At 39.8% G+C, this 20,261-nt stretch overlaps 1 protein-coding gene across 1 annotated transcript in view; it reads right to left on the bottom strand.

The window, feature by feature from the left end:
* Positions 1 to 20,261, bottom strand: part of TERF2 (telomeric repeat binding factor 2) — a 33,042-nt gene continuing 12,781 nt past the window's right edge. Inside the window, exons 4-10 of the mRNA XM_006878654.1 lie at positions 15,432 to 15,518; positions 14,395 to 14,541; positions 12,509 to 12,615; positions 10,639 to 11,028; positions 6,190 to 6,275; positions 624 to 664; positions 1 to 202 (exon numbers count right to left, since the gene is read on the bottom strand). Of these exons, the coding sequence (XP_006878716.1) occupies positions 44 to 202; positions 624 to 664; positions 6,190 to 6,275; positions 10,639 to 11,028; positions 12,509 to 12,615; positions 14,395 to 14,541; positions 15,432 to 15,518 (1,017 nt within the window). The 3' untranslated portion in view covers positions 1 to 43. The remainder of the gene's footprint in view (positions 203 to 623; positions 665 to 6,189; positions 6,276 to 10,638; positions 11,029 to 12,508; positions 12,616 to 14,394; positions 14,542 to 15,431; positions 15,519 to 20,261) is intronic.

The following is a 20,261-nucleotide window of genomic DNA, read 5'->3' as shown; positions in this document are numbered from 1 at the left end:
ATCATGTTTGTTCTTGTTAATGCTGCGGAAATGAAAGCCTGTTTCAGTTTATGCCGAGCTTTTTCATGGTCCGCCAGCGATCCTTAATCATCACAGCTGTTCGGTTAACAAATGGATAATTTTTAGAAATGACGGCCCAGTTTCCTTCTCCATATTTCTGCACACCAGCCTTGATCCACTCACTTTCTTCCACCGTCCATTTCTGCAAAATAAAATCAAGACTCATGACAGTCTGTCTGCCACTGTATCCCATTTTCTCCAGCAGCCTACAGAGACAAAAACCAAACAAAGAATCCAAGAAAAGACAATTTGAGCCCAAAAGCAGGGTGGATATTTTTAACACTATCATTGTTCATTTAAGCCTTCAGTGATTTCCAATGTCTTTCATCCTCAACTGATAAACAGTTCTGTTCACTACGTCACATAATTGTTGATGTTTATGACTCAGAAAGTGTGTCATGCTTCTGTCCTACAATTTCCTTCCAAAGAAGAACTTAGTTCAAATGATAGGAAAAATCTGAAATAGATTTTAAATAAGTGAACGGTGTAGTTTGTGTCTATGAGAAGTGGGGAGTTGTTTTACCATTGTTCAACCCAGAGATGAGAAGAGAATTTATAATTACCTGTTTTCTTGCTCCTGTTACAGAGTCTTCATCTGGTGCTTCTGAAAAACATCAAAAAGAGGTCTCACTTTTTAATTTCTAACTCTGCACAAACCAAAAAAAAGCAAACAATCTGCTTCCAAAGGGAAAATTTATTTGAAATTTCACAAATACTGCCAAGTGAAAGGGGCACTATTAAAGACTAGCAGCTGTTTTATGCATTGAGACTACAAAGCTAAAAGTGCTTTATAAAAAGACACTCAATGGATGTTTATTATAAAGGAATAAATAGAACTAATGACGCAGTGGTAAAAGCACTGGACTCATAAAGGACAGGCTGGTGAATGAAACTTAACAAGGGAGAAAGATGTGACAATATGCTCAGTGAAGATTACAGCCTCAGAAACCCGAGAGGGTGTCCAACAGGGTCATTTGGTTTAGTCTAATGGATTTCAAACCCACGTATGCTTATTAACTCTCTGCTAACTGCTTTGAAATAACAAAAGTTTTATTGTCTTACAGCATAGTTTTCAAGTCCTAGTTAATTTTGCAAAAGTATAACCTGGTTCATTTTCCCTACGCAAAAGATCAGGGCAAGTATTGTTTTTCACTCCGTGCTCTGTTCAAGCTACATTCTCCCACTGTATGGACTAAGAGAAAATTGAGTGACACAGGGATGGCTATAGTAAACTCAAGCATATCAGAAGTCATGAGGGTGAAGCAGGAAAGGGCAAGGTTCAACTCCATTGTTCACAGGATCTCAGTGGGTTGTAGCTGACTTGATGGCACTTCTTTGAATATTTGGTAGAATTTACTGCTGAATCTGTTGAGATCAAGGATTTCTTTTCCAACTGGGAGGATTTATTTTTGTTTTTAAAATGACTTAGATTCAGTAGTAAATTCTACAGAACATTCAGAGAAGAGGTGACATCATTTCTGTTAAAATGATTTCAGAATCTAGACAAAAAACTGACGAGTACCAAATTCATTCCTATGAAGGATGCTTATCCCTGATACCAAAAGAAGGCAGATACTACTAAAAAGAAAATTATACACCATTATCATTCATGAACAGAAAAACTCTCAATATAGCCAATAGAATACAACATGATTGCAAAAAATCATGATAACATGAGATTCCAACCAGGTGTTAAAAAGTGATTCAGTAGTGTAAAAATGAGTGTCTGTGTGTATGTATGTGTATGTGTGTGTGTGTGTGTGTGTGTATATATATATATATATATATAAACAAAGGAAAAGACCCACATGATCATCAGTTGATACAGAAAAGACATTTGATAAAATTTAATACCCATTCTTGAGGACAAGCTGGTGGCTGAAACTTAGCAAGGGAGAAAGAGGTGACAATCTGCTCAGTGAAGATTACAGCTTCAGAAACTCCTCTAATTATGTGCTCAGCATATAGACTGAATAGTTATGGAGAAAGGATATAATCTTGGCACACATCTTTCCTGATTTTAAACCCTGCAATGTTTCTTTGTTCTATTGAAACAGCTGGTCTATGAGTAGGTTTTTCATGAGTACAAGTATCTGTTCTGGAATTCCCATTCTTCCTAATGTCAGCCATAATTTATATTATCCACACAGTCAGATGCCTTTGCATAGTCAATAAAACACAATTATCTCTCTGCCTAAATCCATCTGAAATCAGTAATGATATCCCTTACTGTATGTCCTCTTCTGAATCCAGCAAGTTCTTTCAAAAATTAATTTTACTTGCATGTAGTATTAATGATAATGTTTGATAATAATTTTGATAACTGATTATTGGAAAATCAATTTCCAAATTTTGGCTGATTACTTTTTCCCTGGAATTGGAACAAATACGGATCTCTTACAATCAGTTGGCCGGGTAGCTGTCTTCCAAATTTCTTGCCATAAACTAGTGAACACATCCAGAGCTGCATTAAGTGTCAGTCAATTCTTTCTAGTATAAATGACTGTATTCTATCCATCTTTGTGTGGTGCTTCCTGCATTACTCAAGATTTTTCCATTATCTTTTCTTATTGCAACTTGAAGCTTGAATTTATTCTTCAGTTCTTTCAGCTTGAGAAATGTGTGTTCTTCTTTTCTGTTTTCTAACTCCATTTCTTTGCACATTTTATTATCATTGTCTTCTTGAGCTGCCCTCTGAAATCTTCTGCTCATCTCTACTCAGCATTTCTTCTCTTTGTTTTGGCTTCTCTATGTTTTCTAATGCAAGTTTCAGAGTCTCTTCTGACATCCATTTCCCTTATCTTCGCAATTATTTTTTGCTTTCTTTACAAATGATGTCCTTGTTGTCATCCCTCAACACATCTGGTCTTACATCTTCTCCTTTTCTTTTTTTAGATTTACCAGTGGGATTTGTTGGTTTTATTTTTTCCTTCAAAGTACCAAGTTCAAGTTCTTTCTGTACATCAAGGATGTATCCTATTTCCATACCTTTTCAATCTATATGCAGAACAGATCATTCAGGAGGCTGGACTTTATAAAGAGGAATGTGGCATCAGGATTGCAGGAAGATTCAACAACCTGGGCTATGCAGATGACACAATTTTGCCTGCTGAAACTAAAGAGGACTTGAGGCATATGCTGCAGAAGGGTCAAGGACTATAGTCTTCAATATGGACTGAAGCTCAACATCAAGGAAACAGATTCTTACCACTGGGCCAACTGGCAGCAGCATCATGATAGAGAAAGAGATTGAGATAGTTAATAGTTCCACAATCAACACTCTCGGTACCAGCAGCCAAGAAATCAAAAGACAGATTGCACTGGAAAAATCTGGTGTCCTAATGATGTCAGTCTAGAGCCTAAGGACACCTGATACAGAGCCATGGTCTTTGGAATTACTTGCTGTGTATCAAACTGATGGACAATGACTAAGGATGGTAGAACAATTAATGCCTGTCAGTTGTGGTGCTGAAGAAGACTATGGTTTGTTAAACATACCATAGACTGCCAGGAGAACAAACAGGTCCATCCTGGTGAGGGTGAAATCAAGCTGCTCCCTGGAGACAAGGATTTTGAAGCTCTGTCTCACATACTTTGGGCATGTGGCCAGGAGGGACTGGTCCTTGGAGGAGGACATCATGCTTTGAAGGGTAGAGAAACAGTGCAGAAGAAGTCCCAGGAGATTAAGTGTGTTGGGAGATGATCAGATTGGCTCCAAATAGGACAGGGTTCACAACTATTGTAAATAGGGTTGCTGTGAGACATAACAACAACAACAACAACAATCTTTGTTTATGCTTTTCTTGCTGTGTAAGCATGTAGTTTGAAGTTATTTGTTGCCTACTAGATGTTCTATTGTGTACTGTCAATCAGATTTGATCTTCATGGATGTTTTCAGAGGCAGTAAATTGCATGGGAGGAGACCACTCATCATTCTCTCATGGAGCAGCTGGTGGATTTGAACCACATGCCTTTTGGGTTGCCAGCACAACTCCTTACCAGTAAGCTACCAGGGTGCCTTCTGATACCATGATGTAATTATATTTGTTTTGATACATTTGATGGAGTAGGGCATATGTGCTATTCAGCTAGCTACCCTGGCAGTTCTTAGTCTTCCACTTCCTGTCTTCTAGTAGCTGTGACATAGGAAAGTGTGTGCACAGATCTGTTCACTGTTCATATAGAGCAGATGAGAACAGACTAGGCTGGCTTGGGTTACAGTCAGTCACTCATCAAGCAGTGTAGGAGCAGATGTCTGCTCTTGCCCTGTGGGTGAAACTGCAGGAGATACGTGTGTGGCACTGTTGTTCTTATGGGTTAGCGGGGAAAGTCCTCAGAAAAACCCCAAACTGGGAAGGGTACAAAAGATAGGAAGAAAAGAAAAAGAACAGAAAGGAAAGAAAAAAAGACAAAGATAAAAAGCAAGTGATGAAAAGCCATCAACAACAGAAGTAAAGAAAGTGAGTGGGAGTGGATGGGTGGACAGACACTCAGTTGATGCTCCTGCTTCTGCTGAACCAAGTGGAGACAAGGTGTCTGGGGCAGAGATTCCTCTTTGGCAAGATATGCCTGAAATCAGGGTGCCCTGTCAAAGACAGAGCTTTTGCTACTCCAGGCAGTATATCTAGAGACAAAGCTTCTGCCAGCATAGGGGGTGTCTAGCATCAGGTCACCCAGCCCGAGACAGAGCTTTGGTCAATCTAGGCCATGAACCTGCCTGGGGTTCCTCCAGTACTGTCCAGTAGAGAGGACATGCTCCAAGTGAAGGGTGGCACACTTTCGGTGCAAGATTCACGATGGTATAAGCTTGACCTCAGGTAAAGGAGACAGGGTACACAAGGAAGACCACCGCTGCCCCCTGGTGGTTGTACACAGAGTACAGTCACCTGATCACCAGGAAAGGTTTGGGAACAAGGGAGAGTTTTTCATCATCAGCCAGCCACCAATATGGGTGCCAGCCCTGGATTCCTGCCCATCTGAAAGCTGCTTGCAAAGAATTACAAATGGCTGTGCTACATGAGGTCTAGTTACAGTTCTCCCACTCCGTCTCCTTACTCAATGTTTTCATTCAGTTTATTCTTTCATTTGGTATTTTAATTTTTTAGTGTATTTTTTTTAAGTTCCCAGTTCTAGGACTATCAGTTTTTACTTCAAGTCTTTGCTTTTAGTCAGTAATGTCTGTCATTTGCATCTACTAGATCATTAATGAGAATTCCTTTAATCCTGATGTTGTGTTCTTCAAATGATGAAAGAATATAACCTTCATGTACAGGTTCCACATAAGCACATAAAAGTTTTCTAGAATTCCTATTCTTTGAAATGTTACCTTTAATTTACTGTGATCTATTCAATTGGACATCTTTGTATAATCAATGAAACAGGTAAGTATTTTTAAAATACTCTCTACTTTTGCTAAAGATGCATCAAGTATCAACAGTGATATCCTCTGATCCACCACATCCTTTTCTGAAGCCAGGTTGGATCTGGTATGATATGAGAATTTTAAAATATCTTGTACAATCCTCAAGGGGAACTCTGATGAACTAGCAGGGAAGGAGTTGTGCTGCTAACCCAAAGGCAGGAAGTCTGAATCCACCAACTGCTCCAAGGAAGAAAAGAAGGGCCATCTCCTCCCATGGTTCTGAAAATCCACTGGAGAGTCAGCCATGAGTTGGTTCCAACTCCACAGCCCTGTTATGAGTTAAACAGTTCCCTAGGATTTCTTTTTTCTTTTTTTTTAAATTTTATTATTTTTTTGTGTGTACCGTCAAATCAGATCTGACTGGTACAGGAAGAGATTGTTCCTCCTTCTCCAGCAGAGCATCTGGTGGATTCGAACTGTGCACCTCTTGGATTGCAGTGCAGCTTCTTGCCACTAGGCCACCAGAGCTCGCCTCCCTAGGATTTCTTAAAAATAATAGTATTCTTTAAACATAAACTGCTTCTTTTAACAGTCTGTTGTTTAATGAGAAAGACATAAAAGCAAGTCCTTATCAAATGAGGAGTCAAGAACCTAACAGAAATCAAGCTAAGAACCTTTTAAACTTTGTCAATAGACAGTTTTTGAAATATAAACATGTTACATTAACATGCTAGTATACACAAGAAGGAAGGAATCTCCTAGCTTACCCTGAACTGGAAACAGTTCATCTTCTTCTAGCCATGTATCTTTCTCTTCAACCCCATTTGAGTTGTTCCATTTGCTTTTGGGAAGTCTGAAGAGAGATGAATCAGAAGACATGGTGTAAAATAAATTCATCCTGAATCTTTATATTCAGTCCTCCCCATCTCACTATGGCCACATTCAAAGTGTGTTCACATGACTCCTAAACCAACTGTCCTCTCTAAACTGGGTGGACATCCCACAGGCTGCAGAACATCCAGCAAACAGTTCACTGAACACTTGGCTGTCCCTCAGAATTTGGTCAGTTTTTTTTAAAAAAAAATCGTTAACAGGTCTCACCATCCTTCTAACCTAGTAACTGTGTTGCTCATAAGCTCTTTTCCACTGCACACCTCCATTTCTGTCTCCACACAGGTCCTTCTCCTTCCCATCTCCCTAGTTAAGCCCATGCTATCTTTTTGTATTTGTGTATGTCATAGTGCTTACCTTTCTAAGCCCATGCTATTTCTCACCATTATCACAGTAAGCTCTTAACTGCCACTGGCTCCTTCCCCTTCCAAAGCCACCAGAACCTCCTAGAATTACATCCCTCTTCTAGTCTCGGATGGCTTCATAGCCTCTGATGGCTCCAGGCCTGTATGGGAGAATCATCTCATCCACTGTGGACCCAGTCCATTTCCCCGCATTGAGGCCCTTCTTACCATTACTCCTCTACCACTTCCCACCTTTCCCCATCCCCCCTACATTCCTCCACTAAATGCTACCCTTTCCTGCCTCTCTGTGCCTGGGATTGCTCTTCCAAGTACAATCATACCTATCCTCCACAACCATCATTCTCATTCTAACTACCCCATGACACATAAAAAGCACCCCTCCTTCTAACCCTGTGGCACAAGATAGAAACTTCATTTAAACAGCTTTTTCCGTTTACCCTGAACCAGAAACTCCTTAAATGAAGGAGCTTTCCTTTCCTTTGTAAACCCCAAACACTCTAAGATGAGCTGGAGATACACTACCTACCCTAATAGATGGTCAGAGAACTACAAAGGGAGTTGCCACCAATGATCAGAATAGGAAGGAAACGAGAATCCTTACTGTTCACATGGAATGCTGAGGATTCTGATAAAGCCAAAAAGTCCCAACGCATGTAAAAAGATTTTGAAACCCAAATTATTAAAGAAATTGAAATTATAGCTCATCTTGTCTACTCAAATTCGACTGTGTGTATATCTGATGAGGACTCTGAACTGCGTTACATATACAGCTGCCCTAGGGAGAGAGACAGTACAAATAAAGATTTCAGAATTATGGCATCTTTTACAAAGAAAGTATCAGAACTAAGACGTTTTTAGATTTAAATAGTTCAGGATGACCGTAAGTAGCAGATACAAACTTCTGCTCTTCCATCCCATGAAAAAGGATCTATAAGGCTGGCTGAGATTTTTACAAATACATGATGAAAAAGATTTACACAGTCAGTACATAACCTTTGCAGGAACAAAATCTTGAGTTCTAAAAGTTTGCCATGAAATTAGTTAACCAGTTAACTGAGGCAAATGGACTATTTACTCCCTTTGTTTCAAAAAGAAATTGTATCTCTAAAATATGTTGATAAAAATTTTTATCCATTTTTTCCAGAGATAAAATGGGAATGACATTTTACCTTCTCAGGATATAAATTTTGTTAATTTCTACTTATAAAATAAAGATCATACTGAGTTAGTTTTAAGTTTTTTATCTCCTTATCCATGTAGTAAAGGCTTCAGATCTTTTGATCATAGGGTCGCTATGAGTTGTACTCAATTCAGTGGCAATCAGCAACAAAACAACGACCATATGTTGTGTCTCCACTTGTGTCATGTTCAAATGAATGGTTGTATTCTCCTCCAAGATCATTTTAGTAGCTGCTCCCCTATCTGAACTTGGCAGAAAGGTTTTGGGACCTAATTGATGCTCCCTGGTGGAATCTTTCACAGATTGCCTTGTGAAAATGGCTGAGATCTGAATACTAGCCTTTACTACTGGAAGTGTGGGATGTGAAGGGGGTGAACCTAGGAAAGTAAGGTTAATTCATGGTTTAACATGTCTCACTTGTCAAATTAAAATGATATGCAACAGCCTAGCAAGGTGTTGCAAATCATAACCTGTGGTGGTTTATTTTTTTTTAAGCCTCTTGAAAATAATAGTTATGTTTTTGGAGGGCTAAAAACAAAAAAGCATATATGGCAAATAAAGTCATATTAACACTCTGGCCTTTTACAGAATTTTTGGGTGTCATCCCTTAAATAGGAATAACCAAGATGTACTGGGTGGTACCATTTCTTGCGATGAGCAAATTGTTATGGGGAAAATAAATATCTAGTAGTGGTCACTGCCCTCTAGGTGATAGTCATAACCTGCTTTCCCTACCTCCTGGGTCCACCTCACCTGACTTCTTCCAGGGCCTCACTCATCTGGCTTATGTCTCCCTGCCTCCAGTACAAAACAGACCTCAGAACAGACCTTAGAGCAGGCCTGTTCCAAGCCCTCGGGGCATCTGGTCCGGTTTTCCAAATCAGTTACATTAGTGGAACTGTCTGGGGCATATTTAGAAAGGAGACTCCAGACACCACCTACTCCTACCTTTGTCAGGAGCCTGGAACAATCTATTTTAAAAAAACATTCTACAGGTTATGATAATTCAGGAACCTCTACCTGATAGAATAAACTAAACCCCATATCCCAGCCTTCCACCCATCCTTTCTTTCATCAACTTTTTCTGAGCAGAGGAGGCTTTCTCATGCCATTAAGCAATCAGTTCCCACTGCCTTCCCCTGGCCCCAACATACCCTATGACCTCCTACTCCTCCTTCAAAGGTGGGTCTGTCCACCTACACTTAAACTGGGCAGACTCAACCAAGTCTTACCAGGAACCCAGAGCATCCCTGCATGAGTGTTTTTAGTGTAGGGGCCTTTTTTGTAAAAGGGCAGGTAAATTTTTGTCTTTGCAGTCTATCCTGCCTCTGTCACAACTACTTGAAAATAGCCACAGACAGTATGTAACTGACTAAGTCTGGCTGTGTTCCAGTAAAACTTTACTTAGAAACATAGGAAGCAGACAAATCTGGCTCAAGAGCTGTATTTTCTGTTTCCATTTGGGCAGTACTCATACACTTGTTTACATACCCTTGGCACATGAGACAAATCCTTTACAAAGACCACTATAACCATACACCTTCTTATCTAGGCTTCCTCAACTGCTAATGGGAGGAATGATCATAAATGAGCTCATGTATCCAATAAGAATAAAAGTGTACATCAGCTATGCCCATCTTCCAGTAAAAAGTGTGACTCCAAATGCCGGTGGTGCAAACGTGTGCCTCACTATATAGAAATCACTTTTCAGGAGCCACAGCGCCTCAGGACACCCAGCATACATACGGAAATTTTGTCCCCAAACAACTACAATACAAAGCAGTGGTGATGGCTGATAGTTTCAGGAGCCTAGCCAAGTGGCCTGCTTACAGCAACAGCCAAGTGGCCTGTTTACAGTAGAGGTGACCAAGGAAGAACTTATGGCATAATTTTGAGAGAACAGCGTGGTGTGACTGACTTGGGTTAAAACCCCAGAGCCCAATCTTGCAGTATTTCAGATGTGTGACTTCAGGCACCTTACTTGTCTGAATCCTCTTCATCTGTAAGATGGGGGATGGGGCTTAAATATCACCTCACAGCATGAAGATAGAAGAGTGTAGAGGTTTAATAATATAACCTGGGAAAGTGCTTGGCCCACGGAAAAGACTTCATCAGTTTCTGTTCCCTTTGAAGGCCGAATGGGAATCTGACAAGTAATGATGGGAGGGGAGTCCAGTGTGGGAAATGAGAGTAAGCAAATGTCCAGCAGTAGAAACACATAGCATGTTCCAGAGAGAGAGTGGACCAGTTTGTCTGAAGGAAGGATCCACAGCACAGTACAGAGGGAAACAAAACTCAAAAGCCAGGTTGGGGTCATCACATTATAGGAGTAAAACAAAAGCTTTCTATGTGTTGCCCCACAGTGCCTAGCTGACTGTGGGAGATTAGGAAAAGGTGAAGAAGAATAAGCATCCGTCTTTTTTAAGAGTCAAAGTATAAGTGGCCCAATTAAAATAGATTTAACTTTTAAACAAAACTAATATTGAGAAGCCAAGGTACTCGGAAGTTTGCTAAAAAATTGAGTGAGGAGACTCTGAAACCTTTCCATTTTCACTCATGCCCTAGTAGAATGCCCAGAAGCCATGGGTGGGCTTCATTATTGGCAGAATGACTATGCCATCACTCCCTACTCCCAAGGTACATTCTAGTAGTCTGAGCAAGCCTTTGGTGATGAAAAACCAAAAGCTTAGCTGATGGCTATTTCATTCCTGGAAGCAATACCAGGCCCAACCAGAGCCAGAAAACCAGCCCCAAAACTGCTACAAATAAGGTCTTCATACTTGGGATTCTTCTCCTTGGGGAGAGGCTGGTTGAGAGCGGTGGGTTTGGCTAGTGGTGCTGGAACAACCTCCTCGGAATTGTCAGGGCTGGCACTAGGCTCAGTAATCTGGCTGTCCTCCTCCAAAACCAGTTGGCTTATTGTTACACGCTTGGCCTTGGGATGCAGTTCAGAGGCACCTTCAGCCTCAACAGGGGCAGGACTTTCTTCATCTTTTCTTGGTCTCTTGTTTTTGAGGGCTGGGGATGACTGAGATGCTTGGTTAGGAAGTACCAGATCCTTCTGATCCAGTTTTAAAAAGGTTGCTTCAGAATCCTTTGCACTGGACAGAGCTTTGAAAGCTGCTTTCAGAGTCATGTACCCGAAGGTGACTGGCGTATTCTGTAATGGCCTTTGGGGAAGAAAAAAAAAACCAACAAAAATGATTAAGTTCATGACTACTACTGCTCATCTCTCCAAAAAGCCATTTTTTTCAAAAGTGTGAAGCTTCAATTAGATAAAGAACCTGAAGTGAGGACTCTCATTATTTGAAAAAAATGGAGAGAGGTTAGTTAACACAACCTTTATAAGTGCCTGTATTATACAAGTCAGAGAGCTTAAATATGATAAAGAAGTTGGATTTAGAGTTTAAATTCACAGTCAGAAACGTAACGGAAATACAGGCAGTAGCATTCCCTCCAGAAGCTTCCATATCCTACCTGCTCATCTGACCTTCTGAAGCAGTGTAAGAACTGAGAACAGTGCTTAGCAACCATAAATCCACCCAGGCAACCAAATGGTAAACCAGCAACATCATTTTGAAGTCTCTAGACTCTTCTTCCTCCAGCTATCCCCACCCAACCCTCATGCCTTAAAATGAGTTCCTGTGGTATAGAAGTTAGGCATTTGGCTACTAACAGAAAGGTCAACAGTTTAAACCTACCTGCAGGACCCTCTGCAGGACAGAGACTTGACTTGTGCTTTGAAAACCATTCAAGGGGGCAGTTCTGCTTTGTGCTATAAGGTCACTATGACTTGGAAATGAGTTGATGGTAATGGGTTTTGGCAACAGAATAAATGAAAACCATGAAGAGAGAGGCAAACTGGCAGTCTGCAGACCAACCCTAGTTGCAGATGCATTTTATTGGCCTCCAGACTCAAACTCATTGCTGTTAAGGTGGAGCTGTCTCACAGCTGACGCTCTAGGGAGTGTTCTGGCAGCATAAACTACCCATACTTCTCTCGTGGATCTGTTGGTGGATTTGAACCTGCAGAGAGGCACAGCCTTTTGGGTTAGCTGTACAACTCCTACAAACTGTGCCATCAGAGCCACCTTTGTTGGCCTAACCTATGTGACTTTTTTAAAAAACTGGCTTAAAACATTAAAAGATTGGGAAATCTCATACAAAAATTTGAACTGAACTTTGGGAAACTTCAGATACTCTCAACCAACAAATGGAGCTGGAGGAGTATGCCTGTCTCATTAACCCAGCCCCACTCTCTGCAGTCTTACCTTAGTTCTACTTCCCTTCTGTGTATTTCCTGCCAGGTCCCCAAAAGGCACCTAAATGTGTGTGCCCTGTCAGGGGAATCTTAACACCTAACTCTGAATACTGCTTCCTGAATGTACTAAGGGATCAGGTATCCACAACAATCAAGTAGATGCAGACGAGGCAAGGAGAAAAGAAAGGAAGGTGCCCTTCACTAGACATTAGAGATCCCTGTCATCCTGTCTTTAGTACTCCTCTTTTCCCAAGGTGTCATCCCCACAGCCTTGTACTCACACACCCAAGGAACACTAAGCAGGCCGAGCCACTGAGAGAAATGGATGCTTTTCCAAAAATGACTACTCCTGTGGTTCACCCAAGAGGAAAAAAGGGCCTCCCTCTCACCGTGCAGGTTCTCTGAGCGGCTTTTCCACAGACTCTGGTACTGGCTGCTTATCTTCCTTCACTGTGCTTGAGGGAGCTGACTCAGTTTTCAAAGCCTTTTTGGCCATCTTAGAAAGAAAGAATGTCATCAGCAAGTGGAAGCCACAGAAATTCATTAATTCTTTAATCATCAACACACTCAAAAACTAAACCAGAACTAGGGGAAGGAAAAGGGAGGGGGAGGGAGGAAAATGTGCAACAATAAATTTAATAAAATTAAAACAACTCAAACTAGATTATATGTCTAAATATAATCAATGCATAAACTGTAAAAAGAATTTTAAAGGGATGCAAACTTTAATTGTCTCAAATTTCTCCTCAAAAAAAATAACATTTGTGCTCGCTTCGGCAGCACATATACTAAAATTGGAACGATACAGAGAAGATTAGCATGGCCCCTGCGCAAGGATGACACGCAAATTCGTGAAGCGTTCCATGAAAAAAAAAACATTTAAAAAAATGGCTCTTGGCTCTGTTTTCTCTATTAAGGATCTAAGTTTGTGTGTTTTTAGCCATGGTGACATTTCAAGCATTCTTTAATCTTTTTGACGTTCAATAATTACACTCATATTTTCTCTTTTTTTCCATTCTACCAATCCCATTCCTAACCCAGAGATATTAAGTCTTTGGTGTCATATAACTAAAAACATTTTTATCAAGATTAGGATAATTAAATGTTTACACTGATGTCTTCTGGTTTGTATATGTAATTGGTAATGACTATATTTCCATATAGCCTATATGAGCTTTGGTGTCACAGTCCACACGGAGTTGCATTGCTAACATAAAGGTCTCTGATGGTTCGAATCCACCAGAAGAAATATGGGCAATTTCCTCCTAAGTAATTTATAGCTCTTAAAATCCTATTGGAGGATCCACTTTGAGTTGTTTCTAACTCAACAGCAATGAGTTTCAGTTTTTTAGTTTTTATTTCCATAAATGTGTTTTTCTTAAGTAACAAATATTTAGAAATTAGTACCTAAATCATAAAGCTCTCAGGATGCCAATCTTACTCTGATGACAAGTTATCACTCTCTAACTAAAAGTTTTATACCTGTCTAGTCAGTCCAATATTATTCCATTTCTGGTACATGCATCTGTAATATGTGATGTCGTAAGAGCAGAAAGAGTTCTGTCCACACATACAGACAGGTCAAATTATGTTTTCAGTTCCCAGAATGCAGAGGAATGGATCCGAGACCAAATGTGTAAAATTATCTACTTTTCAGTTAATTAATGATTTAAAAATTCACAGGTTTATCACCAACAGTATCCTAATATGGACATGGCCAATATAGAAGTATGAGATAGGGTACTTTTAGCATTCTCAAAATTCTGGTTTAAAACAAGTAACCCAAAAGCCTTCATCAGAGTGTTACCTTATCTTGGGCCACTATCTCAGTAGCCTGGGTTCTGATTCTTCCACCATCCCTCACTGCCTCTGTTTATTTCTTTGATTTAATTGATGATTATCTTCATTGGCTTTTACTATAATTGTAGTCATAACTTTTCTCCACAGTTATCTTTTTCCTGTTAACATGTCATAGCATATCTACTTTTTCCTCCCAAAGCTTGGGTAAAATTTCAGCTCCTCTGGGGAACCACCGTAAACTATAAAGGAATTTCAGCCCACTATAAACACAACAAATTAACCAAATGCAGAGGGGGGAAAATTGGGAGGAAAGAAGTCTAGGTGTGTTCCTTCCAGGATCTCTGCTGATTTATGGCATTTAGAAGATAGTACAATTCAAAGCCTTTTCACTAAGCTTTTGGAAAGAGCTATCCCTTTCTATTCCTTGCACACACTCAAGGCCACCTGGCAGTTAACAGCAAACGGGATAAGCTACCGTGAGGAGGTAAGGTTCAGAGTGGTCCAGCTGGCTCTCCAGGAAACGCAGCATCTTCTGCTGGAAGGTCTCATAGGAAAAGTTCTGGATTACAGGATGGGCCACATTCTTTTCACGGATAATGTTCAGGAGATCATTTTTCAGCTTCTACAGAAAAGATGGACATGTGCAACATAACAAAGAAGAATGCCTTACAAATGCCATGACAAATCAAGAGAAAACATAATTATTAAAATTTCTGAAAAATCACAGACTCCCATAAATGAAGGGAAGGCAAACATGGAGTGGTCAATATAAAATGAATGGCTGAGATGCAGTGGGTTACTACAGAGTTACTGGAGTGGGAAAAAATGGTAACCCAGTTCCCTGAGCACTAATACAGAATAACGTCCAGTATATATTAGAAAGAAAAAAAAATTAAGGGAGCTCTGGTGGCCTAGTGGCAAGAAGCTGCACTGCAATCCCAGAGGTATGTGGTTTGAATCCACCAGATGCTCTGCTGGAGGAAGAGGGGCAATGTCCTCTTGTACCAGTCCTATCCAATTTGATGGTACACACACAAAAAAAATAATACAATTTTTTAAAAATTAAAAAAAATTCTGAAAGCTTCAAAACAGTATGTAGAATATGTTATTATAATATGCATATGAGGACAGAAAAGATGGCAATATAAAAATTTCTGTATACACACTTCACATTCTCATACAGTTCATTGCTTGCATACACAGACTGCTTGACAAGAAAAAAACAAAAATAACAAAAGTTATTTCTGAAGAAGGGAAGTACATAGCTAAGGACAAGTAAGGACAGATTTACACACACACACTCTCTAAATTTTTCATTTATCTTTTGAATTTTGTATAATATGCTAGTTTTAAAAAAAAAAGTGAAGCCAGTCTAACAACCTTTGACTCTAAAGGACATACCATACTAACAGTGATAATTAGATAATATTTCTGATAAAGAACTTTCTCTGTTTCCACATAAAAGCAATCTGTTGGACTTAAATAACAAAAGCAAAGATTTTACAAATTTACCTGAGTTGTAGGGTCCTTGGACATATGTTTTTTCAAAATTTTTGAAGCCTTTTCAAATTCCTTGTTTTTTATACAAATAATGACAGCCTACAAATAGGGGGAAGGGCACACAAAACAAAACAAAATTTTTTTTCTCCTTTTGTAATGTCAGATGTCATCAGAATATGAAATAATGAAATAAACTAGTAAAAAGTAAAACTGAATCTTACATTCCCAAAAGCTTTTTCATGTTATACCAAACCATTGCACTGAAACACTAACTATTGTTTAAGGACTGTGAACTGTAACACTGCACAGAAGTAAGCCGCCTCTGTAAGTTTGTAGCAGCATTTCAGTATGACACTGGATTTCTTAAAACGACTCACTCATCAAACTCTAATCCCTTGTATTATTTACAATTTACTCACTTTCACACAGACTCTTAAGAATCTAAAAAAAATTGGAGATTGTAAAAAATGGAACCCATAAAGATTCTTTATTCAGTCATCAGTGAACTGAAATGGACTGGTATTGGCCATTTTGAACAAGATAACCATATAGTTTACTATTCTGAAAATGACAAATTGAAGAAGAACAGCATAGCCCTCGAGGCAGAATACAGTATTTATTGGGGAAGGGAGGAAGGGTACCACTTATTTTTATTCCTTTGTACCTACAGCAAGGGGGGTGGAATGTGCAGGGCTATTCAGGGACAGGCATCATGAGAATCTGGCACAAAATGCAGAATTAAAGGTGACCCAAGCCTCACTAAAAAAAAAAAAAAGGACATATCACTCATCATCAAAAAGCACATTTCAGTCTAACTGCAAGTACAATGCTATCAGTGATAGGATGACATACCATATGCATATAAGGACCAGTCACTATAGACTATTATCCAAATATATCCACCAACACTAAAGACAAACATGAAGAAATTAAGGGTTTCTACCAACTTCTGTAATGATCAATCATTCAGTCAGGATGCATTACTAAAAACTGGTGATTTGATTGCAATAAGATTGGTGGTTGGAAAATATGGCTAGAGATTGTGGGACCAAACTTTCTACAATTAAGAACTTATTCATTGCAAATAACTTAAAAAAAAAAAAGGAAAGAAAAATTAGCTGGAAACTATACAGGTGGACCTCACCAGATGGAATATACAGGAACCAAGCAGACTCTAATCTGTACAAAGAGATGGTGCAGAAGCTCAGTATCAGCAGTTGGAAAAAAGCCACAGGCCAACTATGAAATGGACTATTATCACTCATATGCATGTTCAAACTGAAGCTAAAGAGAGCTCTGGTGGCCTAGTGGCAAGGAGCTGCAACTACAGTCCCAGAGGCACATGGTTCGAATCCACCAGATGCTCTGCCGGGGAAGGAGGGACAATCTCCTCCTGTACCAGTCAGATCTGATTTGACGGTACACACACACAAAAATAAAAAATAAAATAAAATTTAAAAAAAAGAAAGTGAAAATCTGTCTAAGAGAGACCATTTAGAAACTATCTCACTGAACACTAATGACTGAAGACCAAATGAGTTGTAGGATGACATCAAAGGCATCATACATGAAAAAAACAAAGGATCATTATAATGAATGACCAAAACAGGTATCAGAAGACATTCTGATACTTGTGCTTGAATATACAGAAACGAAAGAAAAAGGAAGATATGATGAAGAGAGTTAAAAAGGCAGCTTAAGAACACAAAGTATTGAAATGTGCAAAGATCTAAAATTAGAAAACCAAAGGAGATGAACACAGCATTTATCAAACTGAAAGACCTGAAGAACAAATTCAAGCCTACAGTTGTGATACTGGGCAAAATATTAAATGACATAGGAACTATCAAAAGCTAAGAGGAACAGACAATAATAGACAATATCAATATGATAAATGAAGAAAAGATTGAAGGTCAGGATTTAATCTTACTTGGATCCACAATCAACGCACATGGAAGCAGTAGAGAAATACCAAGAAATAGCAACAAAATGTTGCACTGGTCTAACTTACCTCCAAGGACTTCATTAAAATGCTAAAGAGCAAAGATTTTAAGGTGTATCTGATCCAAGCCAGGGTATTTTCTTCATATGCATATGAAAGTTGGACAAGAAATAAAGCAGAAGAACTGAATATACCAAAAACTGTCATAAAAGAACAAACAGATCTGTTTTGGAAGCAGAGTAGCCAGGATGCTACTTGCAAGGCAAAGATGAGACTGTCTCACATTCTTTGTGCATGTTATCAGGAAGGGCCAATCCTTAGAAAAGAACATTACAGCTGGGAAAGCAGCAGGTCAGTAAGTAAAAAAGATCTTAAACAAGATGGATTGACAGCAGTGGGCTTAAGCACAGCAGAGACTGTGATAATGGAGGTAGAAAGGCTGGAGTTATGTTCTTTTGTACAGAGTGGCTTTGAGTTGTTGCCAGGACAGCAGCACCTCACAAGAAGCAGCATCAATGATTGAATAGCACTGGGTTTGGTTTTGTCTGGGGTTTTTTTTTTTTCTTTTGTTTTTTAAAAAAAGGCAATATGGACTAGAGTGGTTCCAGAAACCTGGAAGTTCACAACTAGTTCACTTTTTTTTTAAAGTTCTCTTCTTTTAGAAGCAAAAAAAAATTTTGGGGGGAGATACACTATGAAAGCAAAGACCAAATGAGCTGTGGGAGGAAATAAAGAATATCGTCCATGAAGACAGAAGAGGAAGAAAAGACCAAGATGAATATCAGATGAGACTCTGATTATTGCATTAGACCACTGAGAAGCCAAAGCTAAAAAAGAAAGAAATTAGGGGAGCTCTGGTGGCCTAGTGGCAAGGAGCTTCAACTACAATCCCAGAGGCGCACGGTTCAAATCCACCAGATGCTCTGCCGGGGAAGGAGGGACAATCTCCTCCTGTACCAGTCAGATCTGATTTGACGGTACATGCACACAAAAATAATAAAATTTTAAAAAAAAATTAAAAGAGCTGAACAGAAAATTTCAAAGAGCAGCTCAGAATGACAAAGCAAGTTATTATAAATGTGCAAAGAGCTGGAGTCAGAAAATCAAACAGGCCTAACTTGCTCAGCATTTCTTAAGCTGAAGGAACTGAAAAACAAATTCAAGCCATATTTAAGGATGCTTTGGGCAGCATGTTAAAATGATCCAAGAAGCATTAAAAGAAGATGGAAGGAGTATACAGTTACTGTACCAGAAGGAACTGGGTGACACAGAAGAATTTAATGAAACAATGTAAGAGTAAGAAAAGAGCCTGTGATGATGAAGGAAGAAGTTCAAGTTGCTCTGAAAGAACTGGCAAAAAACAAGGCCCCAGGAATTGATGGCATACCAACTGACATATTTCAACAAATAGACGCTGTTCTGGATGTGCTAAGTTGTGCCAAAAAATCTGGAGGACAGCCAGCTAGCCAAGTGACTGGAAGAGATCGAAATTCCCACACCAAAGACCCAACAGAATGTGAAAATTATCAAACAGTATCATCAATATCCTATTTAAGCAAGACTCTGCTGAAAATTATCCAAAAACAACTGGAGAAACACGTCCATAGAGAACTGCCAATGTGCAGGCTGGGTTTAGAAGATGCTGTGGCACTAGGGATATTATAGCCAATGTTAGCTAGATCTTGGCAGAAAACAGAGTATCAGAGGAATGGCTATCTGTGCTTCATTGACTATGCGAAGGCTTCTGACTGTGTGGATCACAACAAACTGTGGCTGACTCTGAGAAGAATGGGAATCCTAGAACATTTGATTGTGCTTATGCGAAACCTATACTTGAGCCAGGAGGCAGTCATCAGAACAGAGCAAGGAGACACTGCGTGGTTCAAAATGGGGAAGGTTGTCTGCCAGGGATATATTTTGTCTCCATACCTTTTCAATATATATGCAGAAAAGTTCATCCGGGAGGCTGGGCTGTATGAGGAGGAATGTGGTATCAGGATTGGAGGAAGATTCATCAACAACCTGTGTTAGGCAGATGCCACAACCCTGCTTGCTGAAACTGAAGAGGACCTACAGTGCTTGCTGCAGAAAGTCAAGGACTGCAGCCTTCAATAGAGATTGAAGCTCAACATCAAGAAAACAAAGATTTTCACCACTGGGCCAAATGGCAGCATCAGAATGGATGGTGAAGAGATTGAAATTGTTAACAGTTTTAGTCTGCTTGGCACACAATCAGTACTCTTGGTACCAACAGCCAGGAAATCAAGAGACAAATTACATTGGGAAAGTTGGCTGTCAGGGACTTCTCCAGAGAACTGAAGAGCAGTGACATCAGGCGGAGACTTGGGTGCACCTGATCTAGGTCACAGTCTTTGCAATTGCGTGCTATGCGTCAAGAGAGCTGGACAGTGACTAGGGACGATGGAAAGAGAATTGATGCCTTTGAACTGTGGTGCTAGAGAATAGTGTTGAATATACCATGGACTACTGGAACAAACAGGTTTGTGCTGGAGAGGGTGAAACGGGGCTGCTCCTTGGAGGCAAGGATTTTTAATCTTTGTCTGACAGTCTCTGTCTGGGCATGTTGCAAGGAGCGATCAGTCCTTGGAGAGGGACATCATGTTTGAGAGGTTGGAGGGACAGTGCAAAAGAGGAAAACCCTTGATGAGATGGATCGATTCAGTGATTGAAGTAATGGAAGTAGGTGTGCCAGACAGTGAGGTTGGCACAGGATAAAGCAGGGTTTAGGTCTCTTGTACATAGGATCTCTATGAGTCAAAAGAGACTTGACAGCACATAACAACATACTATGAAAAGGGAGCTCTAGTGACATACAGGTAAGGATCATGCTGCCAACACACAGGCAGTTTGATTCCACCAGCTGCTCCATAGGAGAAAGA

This window comes from Elephantulus edwardii, unplaced genomic scaffold (genome assembly GCF_000299155.1).
Source record: "Elephantulus edwardii isolate Elephantulus edwardi_28Jun2011 unplaced genomic scaffold, EleEdw1.0 scaffold00001, whole genome shotgun sequence".
In the NCBI taxonomy this organism is placed as follows: Eukaryota; Metazoa; Chordata; class Mammalia; order Macroscelidea; family Macroscelididae; genus Elephantulus; species Elephantulus edwardii.
This window is presented reverse-complemented; position numbering and strand designations above follow the sequence as displayed.